The sequence below is a fragment of the Oryx dammah genome, unplaced genomic scaffold (genome assembly GCF_014754425.2).
Source record: "Oryx dammah isolate SB20612 unplaced genomic scaffold, SCBI_Odam_1.1 HiC_scaffold_10, whole genome shotgun sequence".
Classification (NCBI taxonomy): Eukaryota; Metazoa; Chordata; class Mammalia; order Artiodactyla; family Bovidae; genus Oryx; species Oryx dammah.
In genome coordinates this window covers 35,613,798-35,636,449 of record NW_024070194.1, presented here as the reverse complement: position 1 = coordinate 35,636,449, position 22,652 = coordinate 35,613,798, and the positions used below count along the sequence as shown (strand labels likewise).

The 22,652-nt window shown below is 37.5% G+C and overlaps 1 protein-coding gene across 4 annotated transcripts in view; it reads right to left on the bottom strand.

Moving 5' to 3' along the window:
- The window catches only part of GPCPD1 (glycerophosphocholine phosphodiesterase 1), a 68,797-nt gene that overhangs the window by 14,201 nt on the left and 31,944 nt on the right, over window positions 1-22,652 (bottom strand). For 3 of the 4 annotated variants that reach the window (XM_040247902.1, XM_040247905.1, XM_040247903.1), the window contains 8 exons: window positions 18,891-19,122; window positions 16,965-17,127; window positions 16,343-16,475; window positions 15,945-15,999; window positions 11,927-12,019; window positions 7,455-7,532; window positions 4,769-4,808; window positions 2,461-2,522 (listed from right to left, as the gene is read on the bottom strand). In XM_040247902.1, the coding sequence (XP_040103836.1) occupies window positions 2,461-2,522; window positions 4,769-4,808; window positions 7,455-7,532; window positions 11,927-12,019; window positions 15,945-15,999; window positions 16,343-16,475; window positions 16,965-17,127; window positions 18,891-19,122 (856 nt within the window). The remainder of the gene's footprint in view (window positions 1-2,460; window positions 2,523-4,768; window positions 4,809-7,454; window positions 7,533-11,926; window positions 12,020-15,944; window positions 16,000-16,342; window positions 16,476-16,964; window positions 17,128-18,890; window positions 19,123-22,652) is intronic. The other variant, XM_040247904.1, reaches the window with a different exon arrangement.

Below are 22,652 nucleotides of genomic sequence, written 5' to 3'. Positions count from 1 at the left end.
AGTTGCATTTGTTGGTGGTAAATTTTGTTTCGTTTTTGGTGAGATGAATGGTAGAATAAGAAGGAAAAAAAGAAAAACAAATTTATTACAAAAAGCAACCTGTAAGAAAACATATCACTAGTAAGGATAAAGCGCTTTGTGCTGTTGAAAAAAACCACTATCTTTTCTTGTACTCAAACTGACAACCTGGTTAATGATTAAATTGAATAAGAAAGTCAAAACAAATTAAATAGCAAAGACAGTGGTCTTTAGCATGTGATAATTGATTACTACTAACCATTGAGATGATCCTAACCTAAAATCCTTTTCACCATTAGTACTGAACAACTAAAGTGAGCAGTAATAACAGACAAGCAGCTTCATGAATTTAAAAAGACATCTGTCATATTTTCTGAATCACATCCAGGTCAATCTACTAAGATATAGTTATACAAAAGAACATAATTTCTAGCTTTGTTTTGAAGGTGGTGATACGTAACTTGTACCACAGTGATAACTCCCTGGAAAGATGTTATCTCCGAAGTTAAAGACGCTCATAAATAAAAAAAGTCTTTATCTATATAAATAACAGAGTATCAATTTATCTAAATTACCTAGACACTATGCAGTAATACCACTTGGCCTGGCATAATTAAAATATAATCTAAAATATGAAGCCTGAGACTTCCCTGGTGGTCCATCGGTTAAAACCGAATCCACCTTCCAATGCAGGGAATGTGGGTTCGATTGCTGGTCAGGAAACTAACTTCCCACATGCCATGGAGCAACTAGAGAACTATTGAGCCTGCATGCTCCAGTTATTAGAGAAGCCTGCACACCTCAATGAAATGCCCCTGTGGTACAATTTTGAGAAAGCCCATGGGATGCAATGAAAACCCAGCACAGCCAAATTTTTTTTTTAATAAAATAAAATAAAATATGAAGCTTGTTTACTAACCTACAAGCAGCTGGTTTATTCAAACACCAATTTGTTTTGTCAAATACTCAAGCATGCTAAAGCAGAAAATTAATTTAGAACAATTTATTTCAAAATTTAGAAACTTAACATGGATAGTATATGTGTTATTTAATTTTATAATAGCAAGTAAAAGAATGCTAACAGAATAAGAATATAGCCTGGAATTCTGGTGACCCTGGATATAGCCCTGGTCTGCATTAACCAGCTGCATGAAAAGTACAATACCTAAAACAAGCTGTATTCAATCTCCTGTGGGGTTTTTTAATTTCTTCTCTGATATGTTTAGCCTTACTTAATGTATCTGCCATATTTTTACTGGACTAATGCACAATCAGAAAAGGACAACCCTCTGAAACACAATTTTTTAAAAAATCTGTTTTTCTGTTCTATGAAATCATGTCCCGAAATCATGAAATTTCTAAGAACCAAATGATTTCAGTATTTTGGGCTAGAAGGAATGACTTAGCTAGCCTTCATACATATCTGAAAAATTATTCAAACCATGACCTAAAGGAACTAGTGCTGCTGCTGCTGCTAAGTCGCTTCAGTCGTGTCCGACTCTGTGCGACCCCACAGATGGCAGCCCACCAGGCTCCACCGACCCTGGGATTCTCCAGGCAAGAACACTGGAGTGGGGTGCCATTTCCTTCTCCAATGCATGAAAGTGAAAAGTGAAAGTGAAGTCACTCATTGGTGTCCGACTCTTATCGACCCCATGGACTGCAGCCTTCCAGGCTCCTCCATCCATGGGATTTTCCAGGCAAGAGTACTGGAGTGGGGTGCCATTGCCTTCTCCAAAGGCACTAGGACAATGACTATTATAGGGGTTTTTTGTAGCATCCTTTTTAGAGGGTAAATAATCATGATAAACAGGTATTACCTACTTTTTCCCTAAGAAAACTACTGTAGTTGACACATCACCAGAAATACAGGGGGAAACAGGAAAATTAGGAAATGGAGCCAACAAGAACAAAAGGAGATTCAGCATGATAAAAGAGGGTATATGACCTGCCTGTCAAAGGAATTCCTCTATGAACTGTGTCTAGTTTTAAATCTTCATGTGAATTTTTGTTACACTTTTTCAGAGTGAATTCTTAAAATTTGTATCTCATTTTAAGTAGCCAGGGTACCTACATTGTTTGGTTGGAGAATTTCTCTCTAAAAGCCAAAGTCCAGCCTTATATTTTATAAAAATGCCTCTCCCATCATCACACTTCCCTCTGCAACCCCTTTTCTATGCCCTTTCCTCTCTGTTTATATACAGAAATAAGTGAATTTTCTGTTCTCCAAATTAATCCATTGAGTTATGAAATTTATTCACCTGAGCAAATCAGTTTCTCATTTAAAAAAGGTACACAAATAGACAAGAATGTATCTTCTCTAAAAAGCATCAAACATTAGTTTACATTACACATCCTTTTTAGTGCCCATTTAAAAGACCAAAATAAATTATTCAGATATAGAAGAATTAATGATAGCATTACCCTAAGTAAAGAACTTACCATCTTAAGAGAAGGAAATGGCTGATTTTCAGAAAAGGAATTTTCTTCTTCAACCATAGATTCTGAAATTTTAAATTATAAAAACTCAGTAGATTAATGCCACTTGATCACAAAGACCTTCCCCTGAATTCTTTAAGGAAGTAGTTATGAGATCCTTTCACATACAGTACTTTGAAGGCTCTTGTATTTAGTAATTGTAACCAATAAAACCCCCATTTTCAAAATGAGCATCCTTTATGAAGACCACTTTACAACATTTAATAGGAACATCTAAGTGTATCATCTCAACAGTCATTATTTTCTTATAAAAATTATACTTTATAAAAAGAAGTTGCAAGCAATTATTTTTTATATCTCATTTAGGTTAAGGGCTATGTAAAGTAATGCTCAAAATTCTCCAAGCCAGGCTTCAGCAACACATGAACTGCAAACTTCCAGATGTTCAAGCTGGTTTTAGAAAAGGCAGAGGAACCAGAGATCAAATTGCCAACATCCACTGGATCATGGAAAAAATTTCTGCCACCCTTATGGCAGAAAGTGAAGAGGAACTAAAAAGCCTCTTGATCAAAGTGAAAGAGGAGAGTGAAAATGTTGGCTTAAAGCTCAACATTCAGAAAACGAAGATCATGGCATCTGGTCCCATAGCTTCATGGGAAATAGATGGGGAAACAGTGGAAACAGTGTCAGACTTTATTTTGGGGGGCTCCAAAATCATTGCAGATGGTGACTGCAGCCATGAAATTAAAAGATTCTTACTCCTTGGAAGAAAAGTTATGACCAACCCAGAGAGCATACTCAAAAGCAGAGATATTACTTCGCCAACAAGATCTGTCTAGTCAAGGCTATGGTTTTCCCAGTGGTCATGTATGGATGTGAGAGTTGGGCTGTGAAGAAGGCCGAGTGCCGAAGAATTAATGCTTTTGAACTGTGGTGTTGGAGAAGTCTCCTGAGAGTCCCTTGGACTGAAAGGAGATCCAACCAGTCCATCCTAAAGGAGATCAATCCTGGGTGTTCACTGGAAGAACTAATGCTAAAGCTGAAACTCCAATACTTTGGCCACCTCATTCGAAGAGCTGACTCATTGGAAAAGACTCTGATGCTGGGAGGGATTGGGGGCAGGAGGAGAAGGGTACGACAGAGGATGAGATGACTGGATGGCATCACCAACTGGATGGACATGAGTATGAGTGAACTCTGGGAGTTGGTGATGGACAGGGAGGCCTGGCGTGCTGTGATTCATGGGGTCGCAAAGTGTCGGACACAACCGAGAGAATGAACTGAACTGAACTGAGTCCTGCTAATACTTCTACGTGAAATAGCAAGTTAAAATTAAGAGACTCTACAAGTACCATTGTGTCTTTGTTAGCATTATCATTTAATCCAAAATCAATTATGTCAAGGTACACAGAACTTTTACCTAGAGAAAAAAATTTTCTATCAAGATTTAAACCTCCCCAATAAACAAAAAGTAAAACAAAACCAACAAGTAACTAATCCTGTGCAATGCAAATTCAAAAACTAAGTCATATAAAATTTTCCAGTAAAATAAGTTAAAAGTAAATTCATTTTACTATAATAGTTATGAAACATTTACAAGCTTGCAAAGTCATATTTATGCTCTGGGGTTTTGGGCACCTCACAATGCCTTTATAAAGGCATTACAACTATCCTGTTATCCTAACTGCAGATAAACATTTAATGAATACCTACTATAACCATTTATTATAAATTTTTCAGGGAATATAAAACTATTTTCACACCCTTGGGAGGTTTACATTCTGGTGGAAGAGATACGACATGTGCAAAAATAAAGGGTTAAAAAGGACATATTGAAGCTAAGATGAATGCCATACACTATTAAGTTCTACGGGGGCAGAAAGCAAAGGGGAATTACAAAGGGATTTTATATTCCATTGAGGAAAGTGGAGCATGTAATGGTTAAACACAAAGATGGACATCATAGCTGATAAATGCTAGAGCTAGTTCAAATACCTATATAGGGCTAGATTCTATATTTGATACACTCTTGTCCTCTATAACACTTAAGAATGTGTGGAAAGATTGGTAGGTACAAAATAATAAAGATTTTTGATCATCAAGCTACGAAAACTCATAAAAGTAAAAAATCATGCTTTCTGTATACATGACACATATTCATTTGACAAGTATTATATGTAAAGCCTTTGCATCTATAACATTACATTTATATAACTATTATATTAAGGTCACAAAGAGTACATTAAAATGGATAAGAAAATTCATTATGCTAATCATGAAATGAAAACAATGTTTTCATATTGGTACATACCTTTCAGATCTTTAGATTTCAATGCAGTCACATGAGTGAGCTGGAAAACACACACACACATACAAAATGCAATCATTAAAAAAAGGCCTTAGATTCTGACGATATGGCTAACAGAGCTATAGCTTGAAAAGCTAGCTAGTTAGAAAAAACATAAAATGTAGAATTATTATTTTAATAAGAATAAGCCCTTATCAGTGTATATATTTTATATTTACATACATATACAAAAGATCATGATCAAATAACCAAGGAGAGGAGAATATATAAATCAGTAGGTTAGGAAACTGTTTATACTCAAACAAGCATTTATTTAAGATATCTAATGAGAACAGGAAGGATCATCAAGTAAAATTATATGATCAATAAAACAGAGAAGGTTCTTAGTAGAATAAGTATAAAAATCAATAATAGCATAGAAGGTCAAGTATGAAATAAAAAGAGCTAAAGCAGACCAGCAAAAGAATTGCAAAAAAGCAAAATGGCTGTCTGGGGAGGCCTTACAAATAGCGGTGAAAAGAAGAGAAGTGAAAAAGCAAAGGAAAAAAGGAAAGATATAAGTATCTGAATGCAGAGTTCCAAAGAATAGCAAGTAGAGATAAGAAAGCCTTCTTCAGCGATCAATGCAAAGAAATAGAGGAAAACAACAGAATGGGAAAGACTAGAGATCTCTTCAAGAAAATTAGAGATACCAAGGGAACATTTCATGCAAAGATGGGCTTGATAAAGGACAGAAACGGTATGGACCTAACAGAAGCAGAAGATATTAAGAAGAGGTGGCAAGAATACACAGAAGAACTGTGCAAAAAAGATCTTCACGACCAAGATAATCACGATGGTGTGATCACTCACCTAGAGCCAGACATCCTGGAATGTGAAGTCAAGTGGGCCTTAGAAAACATCACTACAAACAAAGCTAGTGGAGGTGATGGAATTCCAGTTGAGCTATTTCAAATCCTGAAAGATGATGCTGTGAAAGTGCTGCACTCAATACATCAGCAAATTTGGAAAACTCAACAGGGGCCACAGGACTGGAAAAGGTCAGTTTTCATCCCATTCCCAAAGAAAGGCAATGCCAAAGAATGCTCAAACTACCGCACAATTGCACTCATCTCACATTCTAGTAAAGTAATGCTCAAAATTCTCCAAGCCAGGCTTCAGCAATGTGTGAACCATGAACTTCCAGATGGCCAAGCTGGTTTTAGAAAAGGGAGAGGAACCAGAGAGCAAATTGTCAGCATCCGCTGGATCATGGAAAAAGCAAGAGAGTTCCAGAAAAACATCTATTTCTGCTTTATTGACTATGCCAAAGCCTTTGACTGTGTGGATCACAATAAACCGTGGAAAATTCTGAAAGAGATGGGAATACCAGACCACCTGACTTGCCTCTTGAGAAATCTGTATGCAGGTCAGGAAGTAAACAGTGAGAACTGGACATGGAACAACAGACTGGTTCCAAATAGGAAAAGGAGTACATCAAGGCTGTATATTGTCACCCTGTTTATTTAACTTCTATGCCAAGTACATCATGAGAAACGCTGGGCTGGAAGAAGCACAAGCTGGAATCAAGATTGGCGGGAGAAATATCAATAACCTCAGATATGCAGATGACACCACCCTTATGGCAGAAAGTGAAGAGGAACTAAAGAGCCTCTTGATGAAAGTGAAAGACTAGAGTGAAAAAGTTGGCTTAAAGCTCAACATTCAGAAAACGAAGATCATGGCATCTGGTCCCATCACTTCATGGGAAATAGATGGGAAACAGTGAAAACAGTGTCACTTTATTTGGGGGCTGCAAACTCACTGCAGATGGTGACTGCAGCCATGAAATTAAAAGATTCTTACTCCTTGGAAGGAAAGTTATGACCAATCTAGAGAGCATATTGAAAAGCAGAGACATTACTTTGCCAACAAAGGTCCATCTACTCAAGGCTATGGTTTTTCCAGTGGTCATGTATGGATGTGAGAGTTGGGCTGTGAAGAAGGCTGAGCACCGAAGAATTGATGCTTTTGAACTGTGGTGTTGGAGAAGACTCTTGAGAGTCCCTTGGACTGCAAGGAGATCCAACCAGTCCATCCTAAAGGAGATCAGTCCCAGATGTTCACTGGAAGGACTGACACTGAAGCTGAAACTCCAATACTTTGGCCACCTCATGCAAAGAACTGACTCATTGGAAAAGACTCTGATGCTGGGAGGGTTTGGGGGCAGGAGGAGAAAGGGACGACAGAGGATGAGATGTCTGGATGGCTTCACTGACTCGATGGACGTGAGTCTGAGTGAACTCCGGGAGTTGGTGATGGACAGGGAGGCCTGGCCTCCTGCAATTCATGGGGTCGCAAAGTGTCGGACACAACTGAGCGACTGAACTGAACTAAACTGAAAGCAGACCAGAGACAACTTAAGGTTATAGCTAGTCCCTATGGCCTACGAAGACTTATAGCCCCATCTCCTTCATGAAAGCAAAAGCTGGTGGGATCCATGGAAACTGTTAAAGGTGACAGATGGATGAGCACAAACTCATTCTTCCTAATAGAACAGAAAACCAAAGCATAGCCTCTACACATCATGTATATATAGTCATCCCCACGGGCAAAGAGAACATTGGTATATACAGACAAGTACAAATAGAGCTAAAACTAAATGATAAATGTAAAATCAAAAAGATTTAACATTTCACACTATTATTACCTTTAACAACTGGAGTTGGTCAAATGTTAATTCTTTCACTGGAATTTCAAATAATTCAACTGGATCAGCGTCAAATTTCTAAAAAGAAGAAAATGGGGCCGTAAGTTATTACTGAATATTTACTCTAGACAGTCCCTATGTCTCAGTTTTCTGATAAAAATAATTGTTTGGTGGTCACAGTGAGCCCACGAAGGGGAGCTCTTTCTACCTAACACCACCTTCCAGCTCTTAAATTCTGGCTTTTTTGTTTTTAATGTAGATAAAACCATTTTTTTTAGTGAAGAAAAAAACAGCTGGGAAGAAGCTGTAGCACTGAAGACACAGTGAGAACCAAGCCATAGATCAGTAATTTCTCCTGTTTCCTGCCAGGCTGTATACATTTGACATATATCCATGCTACATGACTAGGAAATCAACAGGCAAGCATGATCCAAGTATGGATGAGTTTCTGTCAAGTTTCTAAACATTTCAAAGTCTTTTAAACTGAAGTTTGGTTAAAAACAACCACAGAAATCAATTGTCATGGAAAAATTGATTATAGATGCTTTCACAATAAGCAAATCTGTTTTATTAGAGTTTAATAAATCAAAAGTCACACTATTCAGGCACTTCTATCTTAAGGAAACGAGTTAATGCACCACCAGTAAATCATCAGTCCAACAAACAAATTAAAATCCAGTGTATGTCTATTCATTTTCACATCAAGTACATATAGTATGAGACTATGTAAGTTTTTCTAGAAGGATACACAAGAAACTGCCAAGTAGAGAAGAGAGTATGACCAAGGAGAAAAAGGAAGATTAATGTTTCATTTCATAATCTTTTTACTTTTTAAAATTTTATTTGTTTATTATTTTTGGCTGCACTGGGTCCTCACTGCTCCGCCCAGGCTTTCTCTAGTGGTGGCAAGTGCAGGCTTCCTTGTGGTGCTCAGGCTTCTCACTGCTGTGGCTTCTCTTATGGCAGAGCACAGGCTCTGGGAGCACAGGCTTCATAGTTGCGGCCAGTGGGCTCAGGAGTTGTGGCAAGTGGGGTTAGTTGCCCCATAGCATGTGGAATCTTCCTGAACCAGGGATTGAACACTAATCCCCTGCACTGGCAGGCAGAAATTCTTAACCACTGGACCACCACTGAAGATCCACTTCATAATCTTCTGAACTATTGGTATAAAAAATACTGGTATATAAAAATATACTGGTATATGAAAAAACTGGTATATAAAAATAAATGTACATAAATTGGTTTTATAAGGAAAATATCAACTTAAAAATGAATACTAAAAAAATAAACAATTTATTGTTTTCATTCTGCAATTAACTCAGGTTCAATCAAAGAACAATCAAAGTCTGATAAAAATGACGGGTCAGTTAAACTCTTCAATTAACCCTCACGGAGTTTAAGAAATTACAGATAGAGTCACTAATCTCAATCTTGGTTCCTTCACCATTCCATCCGTTTTTGTTTCACTTTGCAGTAACATTTCCCCCACAGCAAAAACAACCTGTCCCAAGTCTAATTCTCCATCTTTCATCTAAATAGGTGCATCTTGGGAATTCCCTGGTGATCCAGTGGTTAGTACTCAGCACTCTCACTGCTGAGGGACTGGGTTCAATCCTTAGTAAGGGAAGCAAGAGTCCCCAAGCCATGCAGCATGGTGCCCCCCAACAACAGATGATTTAAATAAATAAATAGGTGCATCTCCTTCCTTCTCCTAACACCATTTCACAATAAGGGAAGGATCCTTTTCTATAAATGAAAATAATCCAAACTCATATGACTGAATATAATAGAATCCACCAGCAGGCAGTCAGGTGCCTTGTCACAGATTTACACTACATTATGTAGCTCAACATTCAGAAAACTAAGATCATGACATCCCATCACTTCATGGGAACTAGATGGGGAAACAGTGGGAACAGTGTCAGACTTTATTTTTTTTACGCTCCAAAATCACTGCAGATGGTGACTGCAGCCATGAAATTAAAAGACGCTTACTCCTTGGAAGAAAAGTTATGACCAACCTAGATAGCATATTCAAAAGCAGAGACATTACTTCACTGACTAAGGTCCGTCTAGTCAAGGCTATGGTTTTTCCAGCGGTCATGTGTGGATGTGAGAATTGGACTGTGAAGAAGGCTGAGCACCGGAGAATTGATGCTTTTGAACTGTGATGTTAGAGAAGACTCTTGAGAGTCCCTTGGGCTGCAAGGAGATCCAACCAGTCCATTCTGAAAGAGATCAGCCCTGGGATTTCTTTGGAAGGAATGATGCTAAAGCTGAAACTCCAGTACTTTGGCCACTTCATGGGAAGAGTTGACTCACTGCAAAAGACTCTGATGCTGGGAGGGATTGGGGGCAGGAAGAGAAAGACCTGAAAGAGGATGAGATGGCTGGATGGCATCACAGACTCGATGGACGTGAGTCTGAGTGGACTCCGGAGTTGGTAATGGACAGGGAGGGCTGACGTGCTGCAATTCATGGGGTCACAAAGAGTCGGACACAACTGAGCGACTGAACTGAATTGATGCAGTGTCTGGTACATGTTAGTTAATCTACGATGTTTTATCAGTTTCAGGTGTACAGCAGTGATTCAGTTACACAAACATATATGTATATATAAATAGATATATCTAGTCTTTTCCATTACAGGTTATTATAAGATATTGAATTAAGATACTGTTCCCTGTGATATACAGTAGGACCATGTTGTTTATTTATTTTATATATTGCAGTTTGCATCTGCTAATCTCAAACTCCAAATTTATATGAAATAATCCCTTTCCCCCTTTGGTAACCATAATTTTGTTTTCTAAGTCTCTATTTTGTAAGTTTATTTGTATTATATTTTAGATTCCACGTAAGTGATATCATATGGTATTTGTCTTTCATTTTCTGACTTACTTCACTTAGTATGATAATCTCTAGGTCCATTCATGTCACTCTAAGTGCTATTATTTAATTCTTTTTTTATGGCTGAGTAGTATTCCACTGTACATGTATATATCTTAACACATTCATCTGTATCCATTCATCTGCTGATGGACATTCAGGATGCTGCCATGCGTGAGATACTCTAAATAGTGCTGCAATAAACATTAAGGTGCATGTATTTTTTCAAATTATAATTTTCTCTGGAAATCCCAAGAGTGGTATTGCAGGATCATATAGACTTACTTCATTTTTTGAGGAATCTCCATACTGTTCTCCATTGTGGCTGCACCAATTTATTCCCATTAACAGTGCAGGAGGGTTCCTTTTTCTCCATACCCTCTCTCCAGCATTTATTATTTCTCAACTTTCTGATAATGGCCATTCTGAGCAGTAAGAGGTGGTACTTGACTATAGCTTGGATCTGCGTTTCTCTGACAGTAATACTGAGTATCTTTTCACGTGCCCGTTAGCCACCTGTATGTCTTCTTTGGAGAAATGTATATTCAGATCTTCAGCCCATTTATTGAATTATAAGAGCTGTTTGTATATTTTAGAAATTAATCCACTGTCAGTAGCGTCATTTGCAAATATTTTCTCCCAGTCAGTAGGTTGTTTTCTTTGTTGTGCAAAAGCTTCCAAGTAATTAGATCCCCTTTGTTTTTTATTTGCATTACTCTAGGAGACAGATCCAAAAAAATATTGATGCAATTTGTATCAAAGAGTATTCTGCCTGTTTCCTCTAAGCTTTATACTGTCCGGTCTTACATTTAGGTTTTTAATCCACTTTGGGGGTTCTTGTTTTTTTTAAATAATTTTATTTATTTTGGGCTGTGTTGAGTCTTTGTTGCTGCATGGGCTTTTCTCTAGTTGTGGTTAGAGACGGCTTCTCCTGATGCAGAGCGTCAATCAAGGGCATGAAGACTTCAGTTCAGTAGTTGTGGCTTCCAGGCTCTAGAGCACAAGCTTAATAGTTGGTAGCACATGGGCTTAACTGCTCCACAGCAAGTGGGATATTCCTGGATCAGGGATCAAACCTGTGTCTCCCACACTGGCAGATGGATTCTTCACCACTGAGTCACAGGGAAGCCCTGAGTTTATCTTGTATGTGGTGTTAGAGAATGTTCAAATTCATTCTTTCCCATGTAGTTCTCCAGTTTTCTGTCTTAACTTCAGATCTACTCAATTGAAAACGATACCCATCACAGTTTTAAAGAAAATGCCAGGAGATGTGGGTTCCATCCCTGGGTCAGGAAGATGCCCTGGAGGAGGGCATGGCCACCCATTCCAGTATTCTTGCCTGGGGAATCCCATGAACAGAGAAGCCTGGCAGGCTACAGTCCACAGGGTTGTAAAGAGTCAGACATGACTAAAGCAACTGAGCATACATACATCAGTGTCTGCTGGGGATTGGTTCCAGGACCCCTCATGGATACCAAATCTACAGACGCTCAAGTCTCTTATGTATAATGGCATGTATATATGAAACTTGCTAATTTTTAAACTTTTGTCTAACTGTAAGAATTAAAGGAATTTCTACATACCTTTTTCATAGTCAAACAACAAGTCAGATCATGATACACCACAGGCACAAAATCTTTTGAAAGATGTACATCAAATTCTACAAAGGCTGCACCCTGAGAGGAAAAAAAAAATTGAAAAATATTATCTAGCCCACAATACATCTAAAACTCTAAGAACATAACAAATGTATTGTTCACTGTAAAAGTATAGACCTATCTATACACACAAAAACTTCCTCAAGAATTATTTAATGCTATACTTCAAGCTTTTTCTAAAAGGTAATCTTTTAAAACAATTATAACTTCTTTTTTTAACAGCACAACAATTTTTCCTGGCAAAAAATTGGGTACTGATCCGACTCAAACACACTCCAGGGCCTTTCTGTGGCAGTGGACAGTCTCCACCAGTGTTACCTCTGCTCCTGCTATTAGCAGAAATGGAGCCTACAAGGAGTCTGGGGCATGGCTACCTCCCATCTTGTTGCCCCTGCACATCTCCGTTCAACAGTCAAACCTCAAAGGTGAGGTGGGAACAGGAAAAGCTGCAATCTCTTAGCTCTGCTACTTGGTGCACTTGAACAACACTATATAGCCTTTCTTAATAAAACCTCAATAATCAGATTAAAGAGGAAACTACAACTTCTGCTGAAAAGAGAAAACAGAAATGGATAACAAGAATAATGTATACACCAAATTTCCTAATAGAAACTTAAATGAAGAAATATGTACACCAATTAGACTTAAGTCAGATCCATGACTTATGAATTAATCCAAATAAAGGCTAAAAACAAACTGACAAAATTTGTGAATTCACTATAAGAAAACCAGCTGGGATCAAAGGATACAAGATCTGATGGTGTCTATGGCCCAGAGAAGTGCTGTGTAAGAATGGATGGACATGTTTCCATCCCTTACCCTAGCTTTAATCAAGAAAAATGCTTAACTTGTCAGTGCATATAGATCATAGGCTAGAACCAAAGGAGTCTGCTTCCTCTGTAACTTCTGAAGCAGGAAATAAGCTTAGCTGCTTCCACTGTCAACAAGAAAATAACACAAATCATTTTTATCAAAGAGGGAAAAAAAAAACCCTATACCCTGTAAAGAGTTAAAACAATTATACATAAAGTATAGCTTCCCAGTTTTAAAGTTTAATTTTACATGATTACCATCCTTTAGGAAGATAAATTTACTAAGGGATAAAATCTGATCTCAAAATTCATGTGTGAGGGACTTTCCTGGTGGTCCAGTTATTAAGACTCCACATTTCACTGCAGGGGGCCCGGGTTCAAGCCCTAGCCAAGAAACTAATCTACCACATGCAGTGTAGCATGGCCAAAAATTAAAAAGAAAAAAAAATTAATGTGTGAGCAAGTTTTAAGAAATAAGCCAATAATAACCGAAACCTCTTCAAGGATGTCTTTAACATGAAACCAAACGAGCCTTTCATAGCTAACATAAGACATTCTATAAAGTGATCCCTGAGAGTAAAAAGGGTTTCAACAGAAAAGGGCTCAATGGAATCTTCCCTCAAAAAGCAGACACCCTGAAAGCTCTTTATTAGGGATCTTCATGTGTGCAAAGCTAATAGAACCATGTTTAGATTACTTAACTATAAGGAACTGAAAATAGTTACAAATAATGACCTACAGCACAGCATAATTATATTTTAACATCTTTTCAACACAAAATTATCAACTAAACATTTTTAAACATAAAATAAATGATTATGATAATCAATCTAAGAGCTCAAGAAATATAAAATGCATCATTATTTTATATACCACTAAGCGGGAGAAAAAACAATGCCAATCAAACCATGACAAGTTAAGACAGTTATAAATCCTATCCCAATTTTAGAGATGTTAAAATATGGGAAAAGTGTGTCTTAGAATAGTTGTTTGCTTCATATAAGTGATAAAATTAAAATCTAACAAATCAAGTTTATTTGCTGAACTATTTTTAAAAAGGCAAAGCTTAAGGCATGTATGTGGAGGACAATGGGAAAAGACTGAAATATAGAGTTTCTCAGTTTTCCCCTTAGTTTTAACTTCAAAACATGAGGCTTAACTTGAGGTACAGTAGAAGGTGATGGGGGAGGAAACACACAGGCTCTTGATTTACAATGTCAAACTTCAGGTACTGAAAAACCTAAACGCTAAAAAAAAAAAAAAAAAAACAACCACTAACTGAATAACGATATAAAAGGAGTTAAGAAATTCAGCATGATCAGGTTAGAATCAGGATGGTATACAGTATATATATATATCTGTATATATATATATATATCTGCATGTATATCTCCATATATATATATATATCTATATATATATGGAGTTTTATATACATATAATATATATATAAGGAGTTTTATACGCGCACACACACACACACACACAATATTAGAAAAAGTTAAGAAGTTCAACATAATCAGGTTGGTATACAGGAGGCAAACTGACATACTAAGTGTTTTTCTTTGCGACCCCCCACCAGGCTTCTCTCTCCATGGAATTATCCAGGCAAAAATACTGGGAGTGGGTAGCCATTCTCTTCTCCAGGGGATCTTCTCGACCCAGGGATTGAACCTGGGTCTCCTGCATTCCAGGCAGATTCTTTACCATTTAAGCCACAAGGGAAGCCCAAGTGAAGAGACAGGACTAATAAGGAGTTAATATCTAACATAAAAATTTACAACTCAGCATCAAAAAAACCCCCAAACTATCCAATTATTTAAAATGTTAGAAGAACTGAGTATACATTTTTCCAAAGGAAATGCAGATGACCAACAGATATAGGAAATGTTATAACACTCAGCATGAGGGAAATGCAAATCAAAACCACAAAGAACCGGACTTCCCTGGTGGTCCAATGGTTAAGAATCCACCTACCAATGCAGGGGACACAGGATCAAACTCTGGTCTGTGAGACAAATAAGCCTGTGCACCACAACTACGAAGCCTTTGTGCCACAACTACTGAAACTCGCATGCTTTAGAGCTCCTGCTCTGCAGTTAGAGTAGCCACAACTAGAGAAGCCCTTGCAGAGCAACAAAGATCCAAGGATAGCCAGAAAGAAATATAAAACAAAAAAACCACAATGAGTTATCACCTCACTATCATCAAAAGAATGGCTATCATCATAAAGAACAGAAATAAATGCTGGCAAGCATGTAAACGGAGCCCTCTTACACTGCTGGTGGGAATGTAAACTGGTACTGACACTGTGAAAAACAGTTATGAAGGCTTTTCAAAAAGCTAAAAAGAGAACTACTATATGACCCACCAATTCCACTCCTAGATATAGCTGAAAAATACTAATTTGAAAACATATATGCTCTTCAATGTTCACAGTAGCATTATTTACAACTTCCAAGATATAAAGAAACCAAACTGAATGGATAAAGATGTGATGTATGTATGTACACACACACACAGCTCAGCTTTGTGTACTGCTCAGCCATAAAAGAGAGTGAAATTTTGCTATCTGTAACAACATGGATGGACTTGGAAGGTATTATGCTAAGTGAACTAAATCAGATAGAGAAAGACTATACTATATGACATCACTTGCATGGAACAGTGGTTATCAGTGGAGAGAGGGAAGGCAGGAGGGGCAATAAAGGCATAGGGGATTAAGTGGTACAAACTATCAAGTTTAAAATAAGCTACAAGGATACAACACAGGGAATATAGCAAACATTTTACAATAACTATAAATGGAGCATAATCTTTAAAAATTGTGAATAATTATATTGTATACCTATAATTTATGCAATATACATCAACCATACTACAAATCACCTAATTAACTTTTAAGAGGATGCTTAGGATTCCATTGCTTTAGTTCTAATCTGCACCATGAACCGAAATTAAAATGCCTAGAAATATTTTATCTTCACTCAGAAACATATTTAGAAAAAGCAGAAATATTCTCCCTTTTATCCTATTAATGCAGACTGGAGGAGGCTGTCCCAACCTACAACTCTCTACTTTTCTACCTGTGGATCACTTGTCCAAAGTTGTTTAAAGAGAGGTTCACTTACATGACTAGCAGCATTTCTTAAAGAAGCAATAGTATTTTCTTGAACTTTAGCAAGCCTGAAAGAAAATATATAGAAATATAGTTATCATTAATAAAGAAAAGATAAATTTAGTAAAGAAGTCAACTATATTTTCAATAATGGACACAGTATTTATTCTCTATTTTGAGGCTAACTTTACCATCCCCAAAATAAGACTGACCATTACTTGATTGGTGTGTGCATTCCTTAAATCAAGCTCTAATAATCATAGGTATTTACAAGCCAATTTAAAGCCCAATTACAAAATTACATTTAAATCCAGGGTAATAATTAAAAGGATCCTTTGACCTTTAGTTGGTTAAACCTTATCATCAAGCATAAGCTACCAAATGCTAGTACTACTCAAATATTCAACCTACTGAGCAGTTGTTGTAGAATTCCCTGCACCTCGATGTCCAACATCCAATGGTATTCTTGGTTTCCAATACTTGGAAAATGAAGATTTCATGTCACAACTGTATCCTGGTAATGGCTTAATAATTATATAGTCAACTTTCATAGGAAAAAAGGGGGAAGGGAAAAAGAAAGACAATTAAAAGGCTACGATGAACTCAATTACACTTAAACACCATCAAACCAGCTTTATCAGCTGATCAAAGAGAGAAATCAAGTCAATGACCATTCAGAGTAAAGCTTCCAGAAAATTGCTGTTGTTCAGTCACTAAGTCATGCCCAACTCTTTTGTGATCCCATGGACCGTCACTCCCCAGGATACTTTGTCCATGGGATTTCCCAGCAAGAATATTAGAGTGGGTTGACATTTCCTTCTCCAGGGGATCTTCTCAACCCAGGGATCAAACCCATGTCTCCTGCTTAGCAGACAGATTCTTTACCAATGAGCAACCAGGGAATGTATTTGTTAAGATTCTGAAACAACTTATTAATTCTTTACCATTCTCAAAAGCACAATTTGAAACTAATTAGAATCCTAACTTAAACTTTGCTTATTTGTAAAGGGCCACCATGCTTGTCTAAGCTTACCTCTCACTTTGCCTATTGTTTTCCTAGAATTTCTGCTCATGATGGGAAGAGTAAGGATTCCAGCGCTCTTCCCACTCTCTGCAATGGTGGACGATAAAAGACATGCTGTACCCACATGTCCAGGAAAAGCATCACCCTGAACTACATGTTCACTGAGATCTTCCTGAAAAATAAGGATAAGAATAACCCAAATTCTTATAATTGAATATTCTCCAATAAAAGATCAAAAAAGACACCCTTAAAACCAACTCGGAATCCATGGAAGGAAATCAATAAGAAATACAACCGAATTTATATTCAGGTAATTTAGATAGCTTTGTTGTAACAAGTAACATATTTTCTTTTAGTATGCAAAGATATTTAATACATAGTATATTTAAGACTTTATGTTCATTAATCGTTACTGTTGATTTGTACTTCTGATCCTCTAACATACATTATGCAAATATAAAGCGTCGACTGAATGTTTCTAAGTACTTTTATATTCAAAGACTAAGATATACCTGTTGGTGTTTAGTTGCTAAGTTGTGATCAACTCTTGCAAACCCATGGACTAAAACCCACCAGGCTCCTCTGTCCATTGGATTTCCCTGGCAAGAATACTAGATAGAGTGGGTTGCCATTTCCTTCTCCCAGGTATATTTCTGACCCAGGGACTGAGCCTGCATCTCCTGCTTGGCAGGCAGATTCATTACCACTGAGCACTAAGGAAGCCCAAGATATAATTATTTTCCTTGTGGCTCAGCTGGTAAACAATCTGCCTGCAATGAGGGAGACCTGGGTTCGATCCCTGGGCTGGGAAGAGCCCCTGTAGAAGGGAAAGGCTACCCACTCCAGTATTCTGGCCTGGAGAATTCCTTAGACTATATATATAGTCCATGGGGTCGCAAAGAGTTGAACACGACTGAGTGACTTCCACTTTCACTTTTAATGTATATTTTGTTCCTTATAAATGCATCTACACAGATGACACAGAGGGATAGTAACCTCTAGGACACTGAATACTTGAGATTATATAGTGTGTTTTATCCACCTAGTCTATGAATAAATTAGTACTTCCAAAACTGCTAACCAAATGAAAGGGAAGTCAGGCTGTTTGAGAGATAACTAATAGGTAGGTACTAAAAGAACAAGGAAACATTCAACCAAAACTTCATATTTTTATAATAAATGTCTCACAGATCTTATTAATTAGGCAAGATAACTTTACATTATACAGCTATAAGACTTACTCAGGTTCTAATCCATCCTGAATTTTGCTATTTTCAGAAACACTGGCTAGGTGCTATGGTTGGGGAAGGTTTATTCCCCACCCTCAAAGAGTCAAACTCTAATCTGGTGTAAATGTGAGTGGAAATATGAAAGAGCCAGGACCTTAGGAGAGGACCCAGTTTTATTTGTGAGGAGCAGCTAAATAGCCCCAAAGCCAAGATAAGCATCACAAACAGCTCTAGAAAGTTGGCAGCACAGAGTCTGAATAACTTGGCACAATTTTCACAGCAACTATCTTTTCTTACATATTTATACTATCAAGTAAAGTTGGAAAAATGAGTTCACTATTACAATGGATTCTTATAAAATGCTTCAATAAACAAAACTTCAGTCATGAAGAGGGCTCAATCATGCTAGTTACATCAGTTTGCCTATCAAGTAACAGCCTCTAATCTTCAAAGCAGCTTTGGGTACATTCATTTATGTTTAAAATACACAGACATCAAGACATCTGGTCATAATTTGAATGCAATTTTGAAGTTCTCAATTATATTGTTAATGAGTCTGGCAACTCTAATTTTTTAAAATCTGCTAAGGTACAGAGGAGTAAACATCTCTATGTTTACATAAATTAGACTACAATAAAAATCAAAACATATGTAAAAATAAGCTCATGTCTATATTGTCTCACCCTCTTCAGTGAAATATACTTACCTCAAAAAAATCAAATATTAGTTCTAGGTTATCTGGTTCCATTGTCTGTATACTATACTCTGTCCAACGGTCAGGCTGTAAGCCATACCCACACTCCGGCTGTGAATGTCTACACTTGAATTCATTGTCGCTTATTAAGGATATCTCCAGGCTATTTGACATTTTGTGAAGAACAGTGGGAGATACTCTATCATCATCATCTTCCTCCAGACCCTCTAATGTCAGCTTTACCCTAAATGAAAGGAAAAAATGATGAAATGCAAAAAGTGAAGAAAGAAAATCTATATATGTTACCTAAACACTAAATTTAAAATTGTTCCCTTTATATGCTAAACCTTCAAATAACAAAAGAACTATACATACTATAGGTTAAGGCATTAGTTGTATTTTATAAAATAGTGGTGTTTTTATCTCCAAACATTTTTGCCAAGTATTAAAATGAGATAAATGCTCATTATGCCTAAGGCTATTTTCATTAATTCTTTGAGTTTTTTAAAATGAATCTAAAGAGGCATTTACTATTATCCATTTATAACTGGCTATCTCAATTTCTTATGAGAAGTTTCACAAATATATATATAACAAGTACAATTTTGAACCATATTCTGTTAGTGTGCATTAAAAGACTGTTAGACAGGGACTTCCCCAGTGGTCCAGTTGTTAAGAATCCGCGTTCCAATGCATGGGTTTTAGGTTGGATCCCTAGTTGCAGAACTAAGATCCCACATGCTGCAGAGCAATTAAGCCCACACCACAACTACTGATCCCATGTGCCTTAGAACCTGAGCACCACAACTAGAGAAAAGCCCTCATGCCTCAACTAGAAAAGACCACATGCCACAATGAGATCTTGAACGTTGCAACTAAAATCCGATGCAGCCAAATAAACATTAAAAAAAGCCTGTTAAGAGTTGGAGGTCGTAAATTTTTAAATTTCCCATACTTCTCCTCACTACACTGAGACCAGGTATTTTGTGAACAGATTATTAAAGAAAACTATGGTATTAATGGTATTAAAAGCATGGTATATACATTTGCAAGTATTCATGGCTTCTATGTATTTACATATATGTACTTTTTAATGAAACAAAAGAACAAAACGAGAAACCAAGAGTCTTATTAACTCCCACAGCAATGAAAATAAAAGACAAGTTACCTAAGCCACTGGGTCACAAAGACTAATTTACTCCCAGTGAGAAGCAATCAGCTGCAGAGAACACTTGTAATACCAATAAGTTAACTCAATTCTAGAATATTTCTTGCACCAACCGGAATGTACATAGATCATATAACTTTAATACCAATGATGTAGGAGTAATGTTATTGTATAGAGTACAGTTGAACTAGGAAAGCTTTTCATTCTAGATTTAAATAAGATCCACTTAATAATACAAGTAATAGAACTGCATTAGTGAGGCCTGTTCTGTGAATGACCTGCTGCCTCCAACAACTGTGCAGACTTATCTTACAGGCACATATTCCAAGGTATCCCAAAAGGGACATGATTATTCAATTAATAATAATGTGCCATAGTGATACTGTAAAATCAAAAGTAGCACCACTTTAATAATCCAAACAAAAAAGATCCTTTCTTCTCTCCACACTCTTAGGAATATCTCTGAACAATTGATTTTGCTGGTGAGCCTGAAAGAACAAACATTCTTTACCAGGACATACAAAAAGTGACCACAAATGGACTGTAATGAATCGGCAAGGAAAGCATGGAAGATTAAATATGACTATTCTCAGGACTTCCTGGTGGTCCAGTGGTTAAGACTCCAAGATCCCAACACAGGCAACAGGGGTTTGATCCCTTGTAAGGAACTAGGATGCTGCATGCCCAGGCCAAAAAAAAAAAGCTAGTCTACAAATAGTAATGTGCAACTACCTACCTCTCCCCCCTCCCAAAAAAAAAAAAAAAAAAAACAAGTTTAAAGGGATCAATGAAAGATTTTAGTTCATTTATATTAAAGGTTTTCTTCAAATAGCTATATAAATGTTATCAGTTCAGTTCACTCAGTTGTGTCTGACTCTTTGCAACCCCATGGACTACAGCACGCCAGGCTTCCTTGTCCATCACCAACTCCCGGAGCTTGCTCAAACTCATGTCCATTGAGTCGGTGATGCCATCCAACCATCTCATCCTCTGTTGTGCACTTCTCCTCCCACTTCAATCTTTCCCAGCATCAGGGTCTTTTCCAAGGAGTCAGTTCTTTGTATCAGGTGGCCAAAGTACTGGAGATTCAGCTTCAGCATCAGTCCTTCCAACAAATATTCTGGACTGATGATTTCCTTTAGGATTGACTGGTTGGATCTCTTTGAAGTCCAAGGGACTCTCAAGAGTCTTTCCCAACACCACAGTTCAAAAGCACCAATTCTTTGGTGCTCACCCTTCTTTACGGTCCAACTCTCACATCCATACATGATTACTGGAAAAACCATAGCTTTGACTAGACAGACCTTTGTTGACAAAGTAATGTCTATGCCTTTTCATACACTGTCTAGGTTAGTCATAGCTTTCCTTCCATGGAGTGTCTTTTAATGGCTGCAGTCACCATCTGCAATGATTTTGGAGGGCAAAAAAATAAAGTCTCTCACTGTTTCCATTGTTTCTCCATCTACTTGCCATGATGTGATGGGGCCAGATGCCACGATCTTCATTTTCTGAATGTTGAGTTTTAATTGAGCTTTTTCACTCTTCTTTCACTTTCATAAAAGGCTCTTTAGTTCTTCTTCACTTTCTGCCAGAAGGGTGGTGTCGTCTGTATATCTGAGGTTATTGATATTTCTCCCGGCATCTTGATTCCAGCTTGTGCTTCATCCAGCCCAGCATTTCACATGATGTACTCTGCATATAGGTTAAATAAGCAGGGTGACAATATACAGCCTTGACGTACTCCTTTCCCAATTTGGAACCAGTCTGTTGTTCTATGTCTACCTGTAACTGTTGCTTCTTGACTTGCATACAGATACACGTATGCATATAGGACCTGCATACAGGAGGCAGGTAAGGTGGTCTGGTGTTCCCATCTCTTTCAGAATTTTCCAGTTTGTTGTGATCCACACAGTCAAAGGCTTTGGCACAGTCAATAAAGCAGAAATAGAGGTTTTTCTGGAACTCTTGCTTTTTCAATGATCTGGCGGATGTTGGCAATTTGATCTCTGATTCCCCTGCCTTTTCTAAATCCAGCTTGAACATCTGAAAGTTCATGGTTCACATACTGTTGAAGCCTAGCTTGGAGAATTTTGAGCATTACCTTGCTAGCACGTGAGATGAGTACAACTGTGTGGTAGTCTGAACATTCTTTGGCATTGCCTTTCATTGGAATTGGAATGAATATATAAATGTTATAGTCTATCATAAAGTAACACTGCTTTCCAAGTTCTGGTGGAATCAAGTGAAAGAGAAACTTGTGTGTAAAATGTGGTGGTGAGATTTGCTTGTTAGATTACTACTTTTGGCTTGTGGAAATCGCTAAGTAAGCAGTATTGAAGGCAAGTCCAAGTCAGAGTCTCCCAAAGAGTCTGAACAGCTGCAGAAGCTCTTCATTAGGAGTGAGCTTTGCAACAACCAAGGAGAGTCTGAGAAGCCATTCTGAGCATTGGTGAATGCTCACACTGTGGCCATGAGGGGTCCAAATATCAAGCACTCTAGAGGCATGGGTTTGACACAGTGGAGGCGGCAGATCTCACCATGAACGCAAGACCACACAAGGTGGATGGAAGAGTTGTGGAACCAAAGAGGGTTATATCAAGAGAAGA